Source organism: Apus apus, chromosome 3 (genome assembly GCF_020740795.1).
Source record: "Apus apus isolate bApuApu2 chromosome 3, bApuApu2.pri.cur, whole genome shotgun sequence".
Taxonomy (NCBI): domain Eukaryota; kingdom Metazoa; phylum Chordata; class Aves; order Apodiformes; family Apodidae; genus Apus; species Apus apus.
In genome coordinates, this window is record NC_067284.1 from 85,823,662 (window position 1) to 85,844,113 (window position 20,452).

A 20,452-nucleotide genomic window follows, 5' to 3' on the forward strand; every position below is an offset into this window, starting at 1 on the left:
GGGACAAACATCTCACTCACATTTTGTCACCAGTCAGGATAACATGCCTACCTAAGAGCAAATAGAGCAGTCCCCCTGAAAAGACCCTTCCCTGTGTGCGCAGGCCCCTTGCTATAGCCTGTCACTGGGGTAGAGAGAGGTCAGTGCTCCTCCCTGGGCATGGAGATGGCTTCTCAGGAAGCAACTGCTGCCACCTCTTCCTAGTGCCAGGTACCACAATGAGGGGCTGGGATGCATGGCAGAAGCATCATATGACCTTCATCGTCCTGGCCTCTGTTCCGGGTCTCTGCTTCATAGCTGCTGGGTTTTGTTTGAGTCAGCCTTTCCCAAGGCAGTGCTAATAACAAATGAAGGACAGCTGGACATGGCTGAGACCACCACTGGGGGCTACTTCCCTGCTCCCTCCCCTTCTTCTACTGCTTTGGGAAGGGGGAATCCAGAGTACGATTTTTTCCTCAGCACATCATGGCACAAGACCTGGCCTTCCTGGGATGCTACTGGGAGCCCCTGACCACCCTGGCTCTTCATTCATGTCCATGCAGCCAGGAGAGCATGAGAAGCATCTCTGCTTCAGTGTGTGCATGCCAGTATGGGTATCCCTATGTGCAGGTTAGCTTCTTTCCCTTCAGACCACAGCCATATCCAGCAGTGAGAGATGGCATGTGCATAGCAAGGACCAAGCTGCACGCACAGAAGACCAGCGGCCAGCCCTACACATTTCCTCCTGGTACTACAGCGGACAGTGCCACAAGATGGCTGAATACCACAAAAGTATGTTGTTGGTTTTTTTCACCTTTATCAAAATGGCCAGCATGTCCAGCTATGGTAAGTGTGACACTTCCCTGCCTCCGGGATCATTTCAGGATACCCTTGCTTCTGTACTCAAAAACCCCAGTTAATGTGTTCTCAGGGTACAGCTACCTGGGCAGGTGGGTGGGCAAGTGCAGACACCAGCTGGCCAGGCTGGGCTTTTGGCAGGTACACTTTGAAACGACTCCCTAAGCAGCCTCTTGGCATCCACCACTGCAAGGCTGGCCAAGCATTCCTGCCTGAGAGGAATACTTCCCAAAAAGTTAACTCTCATTTGCTCCAGGCAACAAGGGCTAACAACCAAGAGGCTGAAAGCATTGTCTGGATGAGTAAGCAGAGGGCTCCACGAATGGTGTGAAGAAAATAGGTATTATTGCTATTATTACTATTAATGTTGATAAGCACCTACTGATGCAGTGAGGCAGGAAGGACCCACCAGTGCCTTTTCCTTGCAGTTACCCCTGGCCTTGGCAGGACTGTCTTGGTTCGGAGGCAGTGCATTACCCACCCACCTGGCTCTGCTGTCAGAGGACACTGCATGCTGAAGGCCACCAAAACTGCAGCAGGGCTGCAGGGGTTTCTGATACCCCATTGTCCTGCATACAGCTCTGTTGCCATTGTGGAGTGGCTGTTCATGTGGGATGCAGGACTAAGAGTGTAAGGAAGTATTTGAGATGCCACCAGAAGAGCAGCCCTGGAGGAGCAGTCCTGCCACCCTGCTGCCTGCCACACTGCCTGGCCCTGTGCCTGTAGCTGCTGGCCAGACAAGAGTCCACATGTGTCAGCATTATGCCAAACCTGCACCAGCAAAGCACACACACGATTCAGCCATGGGTGGGCAAGTGCTGTTCCTCAAGCCTGCTGTTGTGTGTAAGAAAGGTGAGTGCCCTGTAAAATTCACAGGCTGGGACAAGAAACACTTCAGGTGCAGCCTGGGCTTGCAAGAATGTGCAGTTTGAAATTGATTAGGTCTACTTCCACAGCCTGGGAACTGTCACTTGGAAGGGGTAGGCAAAGGCTGATGCACATCCACAGGAACATGGAGATATCATGCTATACTCTGGAGCAAGGTACCTCTTTTTCTGAAGGAAAATGCACAAAGGCAGCAAGCTGGGGGAAACTGGGAGCTCAAACATGCCTGGGCAAGCTGCAGGGAAGGATTCCTCCCTGCTCCACAAGGATTTCTATGCCTGCTCATCTGTCTGTGTGGAGTGCTGCTCAACTTGGCTGGTGGGAGGGAAAGGGAAAAGTAAAGGCAGAAGGGCAAGGGGGAAGAAAGGAGACAGAGATAAGGACTCACTTACCCTTACTCCCATGAACCTGTCCCTCAGAACGATCCATGAAAGCAAGAACACAAAAGCTTTGTTGCAGCAGAACAACACGGAGACATCCGTAGTGTTTATTTTCTTTATTGCATGTAAGTAAAGGTAGTTTGTGAGTGTCCAAAGAACACCAAATGGTGCTGCCTTGGTAAAAAACACCTTCAAAGTCAAGCCATTGTCTCCAAAAAATTGGCAGCACTCCCTAAAACATGGAGAGAAAGAGAGAAAGGCGGCATTATTGCACAAGGCAGTCACAGTCTGCAGAAAATATACAAGTTTCTTTTCTTTCTTGCTCCTCTTCTTCTCCTTTGAGGGAAGAGGTGCATATGCCTTAAAGGGGAGAAGAAAAGTTTCAGCACCTGTTGCAACAGCAATTTAACATGCATGGCTGCAAACGTGGGAAGGACAGCAACAAAAAAGAAGGGAGAGGTGAAGCCAGGAGGTGAAATTTTGTGCTTGCCTTGAGCACCTTCACAGTGGACATCTTGAAACCACGTGGGGTCGTCTTTGTCTTTTCATCCCTGTGGGCACTGGGATGCTGAAAGGCCAAGGCTGGCAGTAGAGTCCCTTGCTCCTTGTTCCTGCTGCAGCCATCAGGACTAAATGGAATTTGTGTTTGGATTAATTCTGGGGACAAAAAGTTCCTCCTGCCAAAAATCCTTTCCTCATATATAGAATTGGGTATCACTATTTCATATACAGTACAAACATGCTTCTACTGTACCATGGGCCTGATTCTTGTTTACCAGATGTCACAGGATCCATACAGTAGCACAGCCTGGCACTCGCTCCCTTCTCTGAAGCACCCAGCACAGTGCTGCAATGGCCCAAAGAACAGCCTTGACCTGGGACAGATCAGGAGTCTGAGCTGAATGCCCCCCTTTGGGAGTCTCCTCTCACTGGCCTTTATAACAAAGCTTATTTTTAGCTATTTTGGCTGATTTCACCAACTCTGAATCACTTCTTGTAGGCTGGCTCCAGCCTCCAAAAGTCAACCTGCTTATGGCAGAAGTTTCCACACGCAGCGTGGGGATGCTTCTCTCTGAGGACACCTGGGGCTAGCAGATGTGCACCCACATGCACAGCAAATGCCCTTGTCCAGAATGGGTGCACTCTGAGTGGGCTCTGGGTGTGGGATAGCAGATGGGTTAGATGGCTGTCTTGGACTTGGCATCTTCAGTGAAGTCTGAGGAGCATTAGGGGAAATGTGGTATGTTTTATGCACCAGGATGGCTATATACCATACAATAACCACTTCACAATTAATTGTCTCCCCAGGCTTGCTACTGCTTAATGGAAAAACTGATTTTTCCTTGGTGCCATAACACAGCTTGTGAAGTGGCACCAGGAAGCATTCGATGAAGAGCGTTGTCAGTGAGTAATAGTAGATGACAGTTATGGGAAGCAAGATGGCACTGTGACACAACCTACACCATAATCCCAAAATGGTTGGGGGACAAAACTACTCCAGAAAAAACAGCCTTCAGCTTTAAATATTTTGACAGAACATTTTGGACAAAGTTGCTCCTGCTGTCCAGTAATTTCAGTTTTGCCCACACGGGAACATTGTACCCAGTGAGTATCCTGATGTTTTATAGATACTCCTTGGCAAAGCTAGAGCTTGTGTCCTGTGGCGCTCCAGGCATGTCTGACTGTGGCAGGAGAGCCTGCTTTTGAATAGTTTAACAGTCTCATCTGCTAATGAAAATGTTACTTTTTTTAAAAAGACAAAAAACACTCTACCTAGAAGAAAGTCTGCAAGTATTAAGCATCTTTTGGAGCCCAACTCAGCACTGTGGACCCTCGTGTGAGGCCTGACACCAAGTCTCCCAAAAACACAAGACAGACAGGGAGCTGTGGTCAGTTTCTTGAGGTTTTACAGGACAGACTCTTGCAAGCCTACCTGCCCAGGGAAGGACATGGATGGAGTCCTCTACTTGCATCAGGATGAAGGAGGAGTTTGCTTTGGTAGATGAGGATTGGGTTAGGGATCAGTTAAGCAATCTGGACTTCGATAAATCGGTGGGTCCGGATGGAATACACCCGCGGGTGCTGAGGGAACTGGTGGAGGTCATTGCTAGGCCACTCTCCATCATCTTTGGTGAGTCATGGGCAACAGGAGAGGTGCCTAAGGACTGGAGGGTAGCAAATGTCACTCCAGTCTACAAGAAGAACAAGAAGAAGGACCTGAGTAAGTATAGACCGGTCAGCCTCACCTCCATCCCTGGAAAGGTTATGGAAAAACTTGTTCTTGGCACTATCTCTAGGCATATCAAGGATGAGGGGGTCATTAAGAGCAGTCAACATGGTTTTACCAAGGGGAAGTCATGTTTGACCAACCTTATAGCCTTCTATGAAGAAGTAACTAGGTGGATAGATGATATTAGGGCAGTAGATGTAGTTTATCTTGATTTCAGTAAATCATTTGACACTGTCTCCCACAGCATCCTCATAGGTAAACTGAGGAAGTGTGGGCTTGATGATCAGGTAGTGAGTTGGATCGTGAACTGGTTGATAGGAAGTCAGAGAGTTGAGGTCAATGGGACAGAATCTAGTTGGAGGCCTGTGACTAGTGTAGTCCCTCAGGGGTCGGTACTGGGACTGGTGCTGATCAATATTTTTATCAACGACCTGGATGAGGGAACAGAGTGTACCCTCAGCAAGTTTGCTGATGACACTAAACTGGGAGGAGTGGCTGACACATCAGAAGGCTGTGCTGCCATTCAGTGAGACCTAGAAAGACTGGAGAGTTGGGCGGGGGGAAGCTTGAAGAAATTCAACAAGGGCAAGTGTAGAGTCTTGCATATGGGGAAGAAAAACCCATGTACCAGTACAGGTTGGGGGCTGACCTGCTGGAGAGCAGTGTAGGAGAAAGGGACCTGGGGGTCCTAGTAGACAGGAGGATGACCATGAGCCAACAATGTGCCCTTGTGGCCAAGAAGGCCAGTGGCATCCTGGGGTGCATTAGAAAGGGTGTGGTTAGTCGGTCAAGAGCGGTTCTCCTCCCCCTCTATTCTGCATTGGTGAGGCCTCATCTGGAATATTGTGTCTAGTTCTGGGCCCCTCAGTTCAAGAAGGACAGGGAACTGCTTGAAAGAGTCCAGCGCAGAGCCACAAAGATGATTAAGGGAGTGGAACATCTCCCTTATGAGGAAAGGCTGAGGGAGCTGGGTCTCTTTAGCTTGGAGAAGAGGAGACTGAGGGGTGACCTCATCAATGTTTACAAATACGTTAAGTGCAAGTGTCAGGAGAATGGAGCCAGGCTTTTTTCAGTGATGTCTAGTGATAGGACAAGGGGCAATGGGTGCAAACTGGAACACAGGAGGTTCCATGTAAACATCAGAAAAAACTTCTTTATTGTGAGAGTGACAGAGCACTGGGACAGGCTGCCCAGAGAGGTTGTGGAGTCTCCTTCTCTGGAGACATTCAAAACCTGCCTGCACGTGTTCCCGTGTGATGTGCTCTAGGTGACCCTGCTCTGGCAGGGGAGTTGGACTAGATGATCTTTCGAGGTCCTTTCCAACCCCTAAGATTCTGTGATTCTGTGAAGAGCTGCTGTGGAAGTGCCCTGCTTCAGCAGAAAGACCACCAGCCTCCTCTGACTTTGACTGCCAGGGCTAGCAGTCAAGCTATCTCATTTCCAGGATAAAAATATGCTTTTTGCCTCAGTTTATCCAGGCTTTGGTGAGCTGGTCCTGCTGTACAGCTAGCTCCAGCTTATCCAGGGTGAAGAGGGAGAGGTACCAGCTTCAGTCTCTTCTCTTTGTTGGGTTCATCTCTCAGACTAAGTTCCTGCTGTTTGGGCAGAGGTGTCAAAGGCATGATTTGCACAGAAAGCAAGCAGGGATCCTGCAAACAAGCACCTCCCTGTGGTCCAGGTGCTCACCCTTGTCCTGTGTGCTGGGCAGCCTGATGCTGCTGGCAGGCAGCAACTGTGTGGGCAGCCCACAGGCAGCCCCACTTTCAGGAGGGGCTGTGTCCAAGGGGAGCAGTGGTTTTTAGCAATATGCAGTGTTTGCAAGTGGCTGCTATGGGCATATAGCATTTGCTAGGCATTTGCTTTAGGTATGTACAAGCAGCTGCTTATGTTTGAGCAAGGACCCCAGGCTGTGTCCAGATTTGCTGGAGATGCAGGTCCTTGAGCTGCTTTTGCTGCCCACATCAGGAGGTACCGAGTCCAGCAAGAAGCTATTTCTGTTTCTCTCCTTCAGCTCTAAAAGGCACCCCAGGGCAAGGAGCACAGACACAGGCACTTCCTGTGCACATCTAGAAGGAGAAATCCTACCCTCTGTGTTCAAAGAGAAATTGTCATAAAAGACTGAGCAAACCTATTCCTGCCCACATTACCAAAATGCTCCTGCTGGTCTCACCTACCACCTCAATCTGAAAGGTGCCTTGCTGCTTGCTTGCTGACATTGGTTTTTTTTGCTGGGCTCACCCTGCTTTGCCGACAGAGCAGTGGGTCTTTCAGTGTGGAAAACAGCCGGAGAGAGCACAGGGTAACACTGATGATGCCTGATGCTCAGGCATGCCCTAGCCCTGTGCATGCACGGGTCTCACCAAGAGTGGCTCCTGCAGAGCCACCCTGCTGAGACAACCCCTCCTCAACTCTGTATGATCCTCCAGCATGAAGAGTAAACTCCTACAACTGTTGGACTGTTTCCAGCAGACAGCAAGGAGCTTTGGTGTTTCAGGGAATAATACCATATGTTTGAGACAAACCAGCTTCCTGCCTTATTTTCCTCAATTCTGCTGTTATGCGCTAAAGCTCCATTGCAATTGCAGCAGTTGGTTTAAAAAAATTAATGCAAGGCATTAGGGAAGGCAGCAGCAAAGGCCTATGTAAGACTGGAATGAAAATGTCAAAGGAAGGATACTGGAAGGAAAATGTCCTGGTTTAATTGGTGCGCTAGCCACAAAGAAAAGCTTGTTTGCACTCAGAAGTGTCATATCCATGTTGACAGACAACCTGAAGGCTCATGACTGAAATAAAAGGCAGGATTACAGTGCTGGAGGGAGGTCCACATGCAGACTGAGAGAACTGCAGCCTGGCTACACAGGACCCTTGGGAAGTATTTCCAGAGAGACGTGACACAGTGGATGTGCTTGCCAAGGTGTGCTGCTGAAGTGGCTCCTGCAGCAGGCATCTTTTCTGTGTGTCAGGGTAATGCAGATGAGAAAAAGGGGCACATGCTTGGTGTGGTTGCTTCCCACTTCCTCAGGATGCCAACTGGAATGGTTGGCATAAAGCCCATAAACCTCAACCAGGAGCAGAAGTGGTCACCTGGCTTTCAGGGCATCCTCTGACTGGGAAGACAGTGGTAGGGACAAATGGAAATGTAGGTATGAAATAAAGCAGTGGGCACTACACAGCACCACTCAACCCACCTTGCTGCTGCTGTGGCACAAGTTTCCCCCCTGCAGTAACAGCTCCCGAACGTGGGTTAGCAAGTCCTGACCGGTGCTGGCTGGGCTAGAGGTACCAGCAGTTCCCCCTCTCAAATGGGGATTCTGGTCCCCCATTGCTTGTCCTCACAACTTAGTGTGGCCTGATGGAAATGTGTAATGTCACTTGGCAATGGCACGTAGCTGCTATGACACTACAGGAACTGTGTTGGGATGAAAGATACTACAAAAAACCCTAAGGCACAGAGATCTTACTGTTTGTATTTTTACTGTAAATTGTTTGCTGGTTTCTTAATCTTTCATGCACTAATTCTTTTTTTCCCTCATAATCTTTTTAGTGTGTATCTTCATTAACCCAGCAAATGGCAAATTAGCTCTGCCCCATTAGGCATGTCACCAGCACAAGATGACTAGCAAAATACCTCTGTCACTGGAACAAAGCATCCCCAGTGAAGTAAATCAGAAGTAGTTAGTGCCAAAATTGCATGCTAAGAGATAATCATATTGAAAGCAGGTGTTGCAGTCAAATAGAACTTGCAAATAAAATATGACAGTAAAGTTCCATTTTTTCCCCACTGAGCTCACAAGTATATGTTTAACACTACTTTCCACTGCCTGTTTTGTCTTTAACCATTGCTAGGTAGTTGGGATGTGTCTCAGCTGCTTTGAACCTCATACAAATGAATGTATAAAATTCTGCTAAGACTGGAAGTGCTTTTTGCTACCATTTTGAAAAAAAAAACAACAACCACCCTCCTATGATGAGGAAAAGCAGACAAGAACCAGAAAAAGCACACACAGTGTGTTGCCCCAGGTCAGGGATTCTATCTCGATACTCACTGCAGAACAAACTTGTGCCAGAAAGGTTAATAAGCTATTGAAGCTGCCTTTATGTCTTTGGGAAAGATGCAGCAAAGTAGAAAATATATGAGAGAAATACACATCCTAAGGGAATACTTTGCACAATCAGTTATTTCTCCTTTCCAGACTGTTAACTTCTGTTACAGTTTTCTCATTGTTGCAGTGTTCATACTAAGCCTTTTCCTCCAAAGCAGGTTTGGATCCTAGCAGGTGATATTTTTTCTTTGTAGACTCTGCCTCTTACTTTCACCTTGCAAGGTCTGTACCTGTAAATTGAATTTGGCTAAATTGCTCCTGATTTTCAGCAGAGTGAGCATTGCCTCTCTGGAGCACAGCAAAGCCACCTCTGCGCCAATGAATCTGGCCTCTTGATTAGAGATTGGCAGGCAAAACATGTTTTGCTAATCCCTGCACCCACTAGGTCTGCATAGATAAATCATCTGCAGATGTGCTGTAACAGTCGTACATTTTCCCTTCAATGGATGAAAAAAGACACATAGACTAAAATGTCATGCCATGTCTTCTGAGGGGACTTGCAAGCCAATTGCAGTAAACAAATGCAAAGAAGACAGACATGATGCCCTGGCTATAAAAGGAGGGAAGGAAACCAAAACCAAGTCTAATTTCTCCCAATGAAAAAAAAATACCTAGGACTTTTTTTTTCATAATTAAATCTGTTAGTGCCAGAGCATCCCTCATTCATTGTACTCACAAGTGGAGGTAGGCAGAGAACTGCTATGCAGATAGATGACACAAGTTAAGCAAAAATATTCATAAATACTCTCCAGGAAAGTACATGATGTTCTTCCCAGAAAACAGGATCATGCCTCCAGCTCTGCTTCTCTCCCTCTTGAGCCAGTGCTGACCTGAGGGGCAGTCATGACAAAATCAGCTGCTCAGGTGGCCAGATATCAAAGGAGCGCAAGAGCAGGGTGAGATCATGAAACCCATCTTACAGATGCACAAGCTGGGGCACAGAGATTCAAAGTCCCTGGGTGCTTGGAAGAGGCAGGATGAGGGCTGCTTGTAGGCTGAACATTCAGAGAGCTGGGGATTCACTTTTCCTGCATGTTTATTTTATAGCCAACTCCTGTTACTTACCAAGGCAGCCCCTGAGCGCCTTTTTCCTGAGTCACCGCAGGTTCACATGCCAGCAGAACAGTTGCACGGAGGCTCCTGTGGCTTGTCCCAGATCATAAAATGCTGGGAATAAATCTGCTGGCCTCAGCACTTTGCAGGAAAGTGCCTGGAATTCCTGCAGTGGCTTTTATTGCCCCACTGTTCTGAGGCTCCTACAACAAAACCCATAAATACCTGTTCCTTGTGAGCACCTGCAGCAGCTCAGGAAAGATGCTTCCCAGTGCTGGGGGGACACAAGCTCCTCTTTGGCTTCCACCAGGCAGAAGTAGGAGACCTGCCATGGGTGTGCTAGTGCTCCTCACCTGCCCTGCTGTGTGCGTGCTGCCTGCTGAGGTATGCTGTGGCCCGGTGGCCATTAGCCAGAGGACCAGGCCAGGGGAGCAGCCATGTTGCTCCTCAGAGATGTCCTGTACTTACCCAGTGTGGTCTGTCTGTGCTGGGGACTGAACTAGGCCTGCAGAGCCTGGCCCTTCGGTCTCTCGTTATATCCTGCCTGACGGGAGACTGCAGCCCCACCAGCCCTGGTGACAGCAGCCATTTCTGAACTTGAAGGCCCTTTTTTTTTTCCTGGAAAATGCCTGGCATGTTTCAAGCAGCTGTTTAAGTAATGCTGCCTACAGTAATGGTTGGCAATGAAGAACCATTAAGCTGTTTAGTGAGGGGTTCATCACGATCAGGCATTTTTCCTTTATCAGACCTGTGCCTGAGAAGAGATGAAGAAACACTCGGCTATTGTCACAAAATCTCAAGCTTCGAGCATCCTGTCCTTAGAAAGGTCAAGGTAGCAAGTGCATCCTCTAAAAAAAGCACCATTTTTGCAGCTGATTTCACAGGGAAAAGTTTCTTAATTCATTGTTCCTGTCTTTGGAGTCAGGTCAGTTTGAAAGCATGTCTACAAATCTTACTTGGCAGGAAATCTAAACAGCAGGTCACTCATGGACCATGCTGTATTGGTGTGCTGGTCCCAGCCCAGCAATGACCTGAGGTCCATGCCAAATGCATCCACCCATGGTCACAGCAGGGAGGATTACACCCCTCCCCCCAATGCCTTAGCAGGGATTTCCCTCCTGTGCTGTCCATCCATGTGCCTGGGGCCCATGCTTAAGAGCAGACAGGGATGCAGAGGGGAGCTGCCATAGGGTGTGGGTGCTGGCTTAGGGCTGGACATGACTCCATGGTCATTGGCATCAAACTACCTGCAAGGAGGCAACACTGCCAGTGGGGCTTTCCCCCACAGGTGGAAATGGCTTTTATGTTCCCTTCCTCTAGCACAGTTCAGTGGCAAAATGTGATGCTCCATCATAATGTATAATTTAAAACATTTCTTCCAGCTTCATTTAAGCTCAAGTGATGGTGTCTCAGGGCTCTGCTCAGTTAACACAGGACTCAGGAAAAACAGGCCTTGGAGGACAGAGGTGGGAGATGGGGCAGCAGTGCCTGCTGCCAACTCCAAGTAACTGGGGGCTCCCTTCCAAAGTACTGTGGGGTGCAGGTTCTGTCATGCCCTGCAACAGCTTGTCCCACCTTTATTGAGATGTGTGAGCTGCAGCTGATGGTGCCTGCAAGGAGCTCCGTGCCTCTTCAGAGCTTCCATGTGTGGCTGGCAGCAACCCTGGACAGGGAGTCTGGAAGTATGGGGTGGGGCAAGCGTGAAAATCACACCCCCTTCCCACTACCTGTGCCCCCAGATGGCCCCTTGCAGAACTTTCTGTGGGAGAGAACGGGGGCAAACCACAACCCACAGCCCCTTCCCAAGCTTGTAGGGTGGACAGATGCAATGACCTGGCCAGGGAACGCCAAACCTTGAAACTTCAAGGATGGAGAAGTTCCTGGTATCAGGTACACTATGCCTGCTTTCCTCAGCTCTAGGGGTGAATTCATGCAGACTCAATGCATAGAAAAAGGTCTGAACTGAAGCTTAAAGCAACAGGTAGATCTGGGGCTTATCACCAAACCTACCGGATTACGTGAACTGAAAAATAACTGTTCAAGGGATTAAGTAGTTTCTCAAAAATGGATGTTATCTAAAATAGTCTAATGGTTTGTTAATGCCCATCATCCCATGCATATTTTTCTGTAAGCATGTTATTAAATGCAAGAAGTCACCACAGAAGTCAATCCAGTGCCCAGCTGCCACTTTTAAAGACCTGTGCCTGATGTTTACCAGTACTTGTTTCTACACACAATTTGGGGCTGTTCTGCCTTTAAAGTTTTATCTATTCTGGGAGTATCCAGCTCATTTGCAGAAAACACACTCTGAAAGACAACAAAATGAGAACACTGCTTTCTCTTTAACGAGATGAAAAATCTCCAGGCTGATCTTCTCTCCACTAGAGAGATGGGAGCAATTGGTTTTGCTCAACACTGTACACGTGTCAAACTAGGCATATGCACAATAAACGGTCCCAGGAAATGCTTAGCTATGGATTTACATAAATGCACCAGTATGGCTCCAGAAGAAGCAAATAATACAAATCTTACAAACCACCTGAATACACATTTCCAAGACAAGCCTTGGTGCACACTCAGAAGCCGTAATGAGACTCGGTTTAAACTAACATTTAAAAAAAAAAAAAAAGTAAAAGAATGAGACCAAACCACAGGGGAAATTCACACACTGTAAACTGCCTTTGCAAAACACTGTGGTGGGAGTCTCAGGCTGCAGAAGCACAGGGAAAAGTCTGCAGCTCATTCTTAGGTATGGTCCCCCAGCCAACAATTTGCTGCATCAGGGGCACAAAACTTGCTCCATTTGCCTCCATCCATTTCCAGGGAAAAGCAGCAGTCCTAGGACACACTCCACGACTTTTACATACATGACTGCAGCAAAGACTGCAGGAGGTGGATCACATTAGGTTGACTTTCATAATTTTTGCACCTGAACATACTGCAGGGTTTTTTATCTTGGTTGTTTGTCGTTCTGAAAGCAGGACCACCAGCAACCCCTGATGGGGCACAAGGGAAAGTGACGAGGAGAGGGTAAAGTCTTGTGCTGCTGATATTTTAGAGGAAAAGCACCAGCTGTTGCAATGCAAGCAGACATTGGTGTGAGCAGACATTGCAACGGATTTACCAGAGTTACATCTGTCCATGAGCACCAGAGGGAGCTAAGCTCACCTTGGGGCGTGCTATCATAGTGACAGGATGGTCCCTCCAAAGTCCACCTTCAGCTTGTTAGATGGAGCAGGCTGACATTTGTGGGTCTTCCACCAGGCCAGAGGGGATGTGCCATTTCAGAAAATGCAGCAAGCATTGTTGGCAAGAAGCAGCTTTTAATGTGACAACATGCACCCAGCAATCAGGCAGTTGAAGGTATCAGATGTATTATCCAGCATTATCCTTTACACCTTAGATAGGGTCTGCATTGCTTTATACTCTTCTAGATACTCAGTGTTATACAAATAAAATGTAATACGCAAGCTTCAAACACTCAGACCTGGCGGAATGTACACTTGGAAGTAGAGATGAGCTTTTTAGTTAAGCTCAAAGACTACCTCACGAAGCAGCTGGTTCCTGAGCCTGTGAGGAGATGCAGACCTTGACAGCACACAAGATCATAGAATCACAGAATCATAGAATGGTTTGGGTTGAAAGGGACCCTAAAGATCATCTAGTTCCGAGCCCCCTGCATGGGCAGGGACATCTCTCACTAGATCAGGTTGCTCAGAGCCCCATCCAACCTGGCCTTGAACACTTCCAGGGATGGGGCCTCCAGAACTTCCCTGGGCAACCTGAGGAAGGGAAAGGAGGGGCAAGGAGTGGCAAGAAAGGGCAAGGAGGGGAAAAGAGGTCAAAGGAAGAGCAAGGAAAAGCAAGGAAGGGCAAGGAGGGGAAAGGAAGGGCAAGGAGGGGAAAGGAAGGAGGGGAAAGGAAAATCACGGAAGGTCTAGGAAGGTCAAAAAAGATCAAAGAAGGTCTAGGAAGGTCAAGAAAGGGCAAGGAGAGGAAACGAGGGGAAACAAATAGGCTCAACTACATCTGTTTCACAGGTGCAGAAGCAAAGATGACCGAAGGGACCTGAACAGTGCCACCAGGGAACAGGGGTAGGAAAAGGGACACAAGCAGCAACATCTCTCGCTTTAGTCTCTCAACAAGCAACACTATTGTTGGACAGGTGTAACATGCCAAGACAAATTCTTCGGCATGTCAGCCTTGCAAATGCCTCCCCATCCTACAGCTTTACAACTTCAGGGAATTTCCCCTTCTCTTTCCCAACATACAAGTAACTCACCCAACTGCTGCCACATTTACCTCGACCCTGCCAGACAGACAGGAGGTCCATAAACAGCAACAAGACCTCACCAGATAACATCATCTCTAAAACCTGTTTAAGGGCCTGGGGGAGGACATTTGCTCACCTGCAAGATTTTCCTGCCCATCTGCTGCAGCTGAGGATGCCCCTCGCTCACTGCTGCATCTCAGGCATTCAGACACCATCCATGAGATTTGGTCCCAAAGTTGACCTTTCCCTTTGGAGTTCCTCCAAAAACACCCTACACCCTCTCCCTTACATCTTAGAGGCCACCTGAGCAGTTGCCAGAGGTACTCAGACCAGACATTTGCCCTCCATAGCAGCAGTGGCTCAAGCTGGAAGGGGCAGCAAGAGGATCAAAAAGCTTCATAGGTGCCTGGGCGTGCCCACAGTGCACACAAGAGGGCCAGTCCCTGCTCTGTTTGGGGCAGGGCTGGAGGACGAGCAAGAGTGAACTGGCCCATTTGCACGGTAGGGTGTGAGGGAGGCAGGTTATGTTGGGACCTGATGTCATGTCCAAATGAAGCAAAAGCGAAGGACTGTCAGCTCTAACAGCGCCATGTAAAGCCATGTGCAGACAGGCCAAGGCAGAGCGTAAAGAGCAGTGGGTGAGGTGCAACCAAGGCTAACCACAGTCCTTAGAGAGTTAAGGAGCAAACTGACAAAATGAGCAGCCATGAGTTGCCAGACAGTATTTATTAAAGACTTCAAAGAAGCCCAACAATGAAATGGGGAACTCCTTACAGGGCTCTATAACTTCACTCTTAAAACTGCCTTCCTGCCAAAAGCAAATTTCACATTGATTCTTTAAATCTCATTACCGCTGTGATTGTGGCTTGGCCAATCTATTTTGAAGATGATCATTGCTGGTTAAAGACTGCACCGCATCACCTCTTCCTCCTCCTGGGTTCATCAAGGAGTGATGATAATGGGGAAGGCCAGATTCCAGGAGCATGCTGGTACAGCCAGGGAGTTGCTGTCACTTATAAGGATTTTCAGCCCAGCAGAAGGGCTGGTGAGCAGATACCTGTAAAGCCTGACTCCAGAAGGATCATCCCTGCTTATACCATGCAACTAATACTGCTGGCTTCAAAAAAGGACACTGACTGCTTGGAGCAACTGAATGCTGATGAGTTCAGACCTTCCTGAGGATCTCCCGCTGCACCAGTCAAGCAGAAGTGGCTGCTCCCTTGGAGGCTCTTGCTCCTTACTCTTATCATGCACAACCAAAATTAAAAAGCCCTTCAGTGCTCAGCTCCACGGCCCCTCCGTGCTGCTGCCACCAGGTGCCACCGTCACCGCCAGCCTTCAGGGACACTCCTCTGTGGGTGCAGCTCTCCCTGGGGCCAGCAACACCCTGGCCTCCCCAGTGCCTTGAGGCCACGCAGTGGGCTGCACCTCAGTTTTTGGGAGGGGTACCCCAGCTGTCAAAGGAGCTGCTTCAGGGCCCCCTTCCTCACCCAGTGTGGCTGGATGCTGCACCAAGGAGCAGGGGCTGTGTCCAGGGAGATGCAGTGCCTCTGAAGTCACATCTAGCTTGTGTCCTGTATGGCCCAGGCTGTCGCATGAACATATTTGTAAATACAGGCCTTCAAAAGGTGAATTAATTGGGGTTTTTTTTGGAAAAAACCTCCAAAGCACAAACCTACATTTTTTTAATAGTATCTAAGCAGATGAGGCACTTCCCTGCAGGTCCCAGCAGTTTGGAGAGGCACCTTAAGCCATGTTACAACACTTCTGCTACTAAAAAGATGAAAAATTTTCCAGTGAAAGTGCTGCAAAGGGTCCTAGGAGTCCTGAATTTGAGGTCCATGGTGATGTTCCACCACTCACACCCATTGTGAGCATGGCTGAGTCACCCAGCCAGCCTATCCCACCTCAGCTTGACAGCGGGGCGTGAGGGTACAGGATCCCTGTTATTTCCCAGGGCTGTGGTGAGGCAAATGCAGGCAAGAATTTGTGAGGCATTCAGCATCTGGTGAGGGACAGCATATACAAACTAAGGCAAAGAAAACCTAAACATTAGTCTCTCAAGACTTTCACTGCCGGAGTCAACATCGTCACTGCTCTCCGTCATCATGCAAAATTTCCATTGACGTCAGTGGACGTTCTGGGTGTGAAACACCCTGAGTCTGAAACTGTGCAGCAATCGCTTGCAGATATCTTAAGCTTGGCCTGATGCGATTTATATCTGGCTTGTACTCTTCAGCTGTGACCCAAACCACTTATTACTTTTTAGAATAGTCAAAATGAAACTTTTCGGAGAAGCTGGCCAGCTGGCCTCCTGTAAATCGGATTTTTGTAGCAGTTGGTATAGGCAGACAAAAAAGCATGCAAGAATAAAATTATTTTCTATTAGCTGCTGTCTTGGATTCTGGAAACTGAAGGTTTTGCCTCTGCTGATTTAGAAGGACTGTGCTGACAGGAGGGGGAACAGTGCTGTTGTGGCTTGGGAGAGTGAAGGAAAAAAGCAAGAGGCAATACAAGAAGGACAGAAATGTCTCAGTGATAACACTGGCTATGCAAACACCCTGCGACAGCTATTACTGAAAAACACACATTTATATGTCAGAACATGTATCTAGAGTACACATATATACATTTCTGGAATACACATATATACATATCTAGAATACACATATATACATACACTCATAAGTGTATTTACTTTGGATCTTTATGCCTGTGGGTTGTCAGAAAGACTGCAGGGAGATACAGTTCCATTTGGTACAGCTGGCCAATGCCAGCCCTAGGCTGTGGGCATAAACTATTTGCTCTGTAAATCCTCACTCCATAGCAATACCATGCTGTCATACAGAAAATGAGGGTAATATATCAACTTCGTAACCTAAGTACTAATTGTTTAGGACCATGACAGGATACTGGGACAGCTGGGAACAGGAAAGCACGTGAGTCAGGAGATACCAAAAGAGACACCATCAACTTGGCAGCTAGTCAATGAAAAGAAAGAAAGTTATACAAAAAAGAAAGCCAAGAGCTTGCTGACATAACAGAGAAGCTGACATTTACGACGCACAAATTGCCCCTAGATGCATTAAGTAAACCAGGATATAGAAAGGAAATAATCTTTTCTAAATACTCATATTTGTGGCCATTTTTAGAGTACCTTCTATCAAGAACAGGTGAATCTTTTCTGTTTGAAGTTTGTTTGCCTTTTTAATTGCACTGCTGATGTCCATTTAACACAAAACCAGAGCACTCTCTGCCCTGTACTCCCTTACTCTCTGTCCTTCTGCAATGTCATCCCAATCCCGCACACAGCAGCGCAGTAGGGCGGGGAGCGAGCCCTGAGTGACCCATGGAAATGGAGTGAGGAGGTCTCAAGACACTGTGATGGCACCTACCCTTATCCCAGAGCCCGACTTAACAGCACCCTTCAGAGTCTAGTGATCTTTGAAGAACAGCCTGTCAGAGATTAAGAAATGTGGCAGTCTCACATCACATGAAGTGAAGGAGTGCAGCTAGCCAGTTTGGAGCCAATAGGGTGATATTATATGATGTACAGCACTTACGAGATCCATATTTCCAAACAGCTTTCCTTGCTTTGACCATTCTCCCAATAGGCTAATCCTTGAGAAAACATGTTCTCCAATAAGTTGCTGTTGCTGGCTGCATTAATTTTGTGCAAGACCTCAGTATAAATGGTAAAAGCAGAGTGGCATGTAACCCAAATTGAATAGATTCTCTCTGCATTGCTGGAACATTTAGGTCTCTCAAGTGACATCAATACCAGAAAAATCAATTACCTGTTGTCCAAGAGAAAGATGTAATTTTTGGCTCCCAACTTGAGCATTTCCTTGTTTGAACAGTAAACAGGCAAAGTAAAAAATACTTGCATTCATTGGGTTTTTAAAGAAGGATTGGATAGCACAGAAATGGAGTCATAGAGGTTGAAACTCCAAAAGACTGTGCTCATGAAAGGTTAAGTAGATATGGTTCCAGTGAAGAGTTGTGGGAATTCGCGTAGTTTGTATCTTTGAGGATCTGTGCTACAAATGTTGGTCAAAAAGTTTGAAGATCTTATTTTTATCTAATTTTCAGAGAAACAAAGTGCCCATTGACTGAAACAGAAGCTTTGGAAAAAGGACACAGGTTTAAAAACTTTTAGAAAAAATACTGAAAGATGTTTTGAAATCGCTCCACTTGAACATTTCAAGTGAAATCTGCCTTTTTAATTAAAAATTATATATTACCCTCGTTTTCTGTATGACAGCATGGTATTGCTATGGAGTGAGGATTTACAGAGCAAATAGTTTATGCCCACAGCCTAGGGCTGGCACTGGCCAGCTGTACCCAATGGAACTGTATCTCCCTGCAGAGTCTTTCTGACAACCCACAGGCATAAAAGTCCAAAGTAAATATGCCTTGAGAGCTGTGTCTTTTGCATGGGAGAAAGGGCTGCCTATGAGCTGGGAATACGCAGGGCATAAAAAGGTGTCTCCAAAGATCTGCCATGGGCAGCCACATGCCCATATCCATCTTCTCTGGGATGTGGGCAGTGAGAGAGGAGAGCTACGAAGCAGTTCATTAGCAACAGATGCTGATGCCTCCCAGCTGTGGCAGGACTGACAAACTCCAGCAGGGATTAGCTTGCTGACTCTGATATGAACTTGGGGTCCAGAAGCAGGAGAAACAGCAAACAAATATCCCTATTCAGAGAGCTGCAGTGTCCCCTTATGCATATTGTTGTACTGGATAGATCAGGTCTTTAAAACTGGTGTCAGATGCCAAGGCCATTAAGTGTCATCTGCTCATACAATTCCAGAATAATGCAGCTTTATTTGCCTGCTCAGTTACTACAGGAAAAGTGGAGTGGCATGTATGTGGGTTAGCCTTTTGCTCTCTCAGTTGGCTATTAGAGCAGCCACATTTGGTGCTGACTTTTCTTCTGGCTGCTGTTGATGTTCTGCTCTGGACTTTTCAGCCAATATCCTTGTTAGAGACAAAATAAGAACATAAATACCTAAAGTAATTACTAGCCCTCCATCACTTCATTCAGAATGAAGTAAAGCAAGCATGATATTAAGAACAGAGATGAAAGATAAGAGGGGGAAGAGAGAGATCAGATAGAAATTGATTCATTCTACAAGTAAACAAAGAGATTACAGCACTGAGGTGATTCTGCTGCTTATAGAGATTATAAGAAAATGAGATCTATCTCAAGTCCCTGGAAAGACCAGAAATGAGAAGAGTGGTGAGTGATACTCAGGAATTTGAAGGAAGCAGAAATTAAGGAGGTTTCAGATTTGCCAAATTTAAAAACTAGACTCAAAATGGAGATGGTGGAGGAAAACATCGCTTGTGACTAATAGTTGCTGGAAGCTGTGAGCGCCCCTCTGAATGGGAAGCCAGCCATCATTATTTATGTGTTTGGATCAGATAAGTAGCTGTTCTTCAGAGGCCAGGAATAAATCTGCTTTGAATCTGAAACCTTCTGCAGACACTGTGCTTCAGAATGCTGATCTCTGTGTTTTAAAAATGTTAAATTATTTATATGAAACACTTCATATTTTTAGAAGGTTTTACTTCCACATGGTAAAAGATGGTGGAGCATCGAAAATCTTTGGCCAAAATCTGGTGCCACAGAAGTAGGAAAATACAAAGGAGTAGGGTCTTGTCATTATCATACATGTGTGGGGGCAATGTCAGTGTGGTTTGGATCAGGCTGTTACATCACACACTGCTCTTCTTGTTTGTGACATATTTTATGTACTTGTTCCTTTTTTTCCCCTATCTTTTAATTGCCTACTAAATGGTTTCTTTTGGCTCTGCTTTGTGTGATCCTCAGTGCAAAGAAAACAGTTCTGTTCAGACAGGCACTCTGAAAACTGCCCCAATGAGAAGCGAGCTGGTGCCTTGCTAGCATCTAATGCACCATCCTGATCCTGGCTGTGAATCCACAAACTAGCATTTCAACCCAGTCATCACTGACTGACTTTGTGAAAGACTGGAAATGAAAAAGGAGCCTTATCTGCAACAGTTAACAACACAAGAACTTTTTGGAACAAGATGCAGAACTCTTGAGTTAATGAATTGGAAAACCCATCTGCTGTACTCATGTCTTCAGCAGCAAAAGTATTGAAATAATAATACAACATAAACCTTTCCCTCTGCCCAGCCTGTGTCAACGAGGCATTGTCAGAAGTGCCTGTGAAGGGATGGACCTGGACCACACAAGAATTACCAGCCTGGGTACAGCCAAGCCCTGTCTGTCTGTAGGAGCTGCCAGCAGTGGAGGCACTGGGACACAGCACATATGAATAAAACCTTCCTCTGGGACACCCTGCCACTTTCTTGTCTTTATCTTCCTGCTCTTCTGCTTCATCCACCTCAGCTGCAGTAGCCACGTACCCTCACTCAGCCTGTAAAACAAGTGTAGCTCCCTGAAGTTCAGGAACAGTGAGAATAAATTACCATTTCATTATTTAAAATGCTCTGAACCATTTAGGTCTAAGTGCTGAGCCAAAGTACAGCACTATTGTCATTGACAGAATGATATGAAGCACTGTGATAAGCTCAGCTTGGACTCTGCCAGCCATGGGGAGCATGCTGCATGTGCCCCGTCTACCAGCTGGCCCTGCCAAGTTGAGGACCTCTTTCTGTGACAAGGAACCACCCATACTGGCTGCTGTGACGGCAC

General features: G+C 47.0%; 1 protein-coding gene across 2 annotated transcripts in view; it reads right to left on the reverse strand.

The window, feature by feature from the left end:
- SLC35F3 (solute carrier family 35 member F3) overlaps positions 1-20,452 on the reverse strand; it is a 69,286-nt gene that overhangs the window by 11,886 nt on the left and 36,948 nt on the right. For both annotated transcript variants that reach the window (XM_051614225.1, XM_051614224.1), the window contains exon 3: positions 2,115-2,334. In XM_051614225.1, coding sequence (XP_051470185.1) covers positions 2,115-2,334 — 220 coding nt within the window. The remainder of the gene's footprint in view (positions 1-2,114; positions 2,335-20,452) is intronic.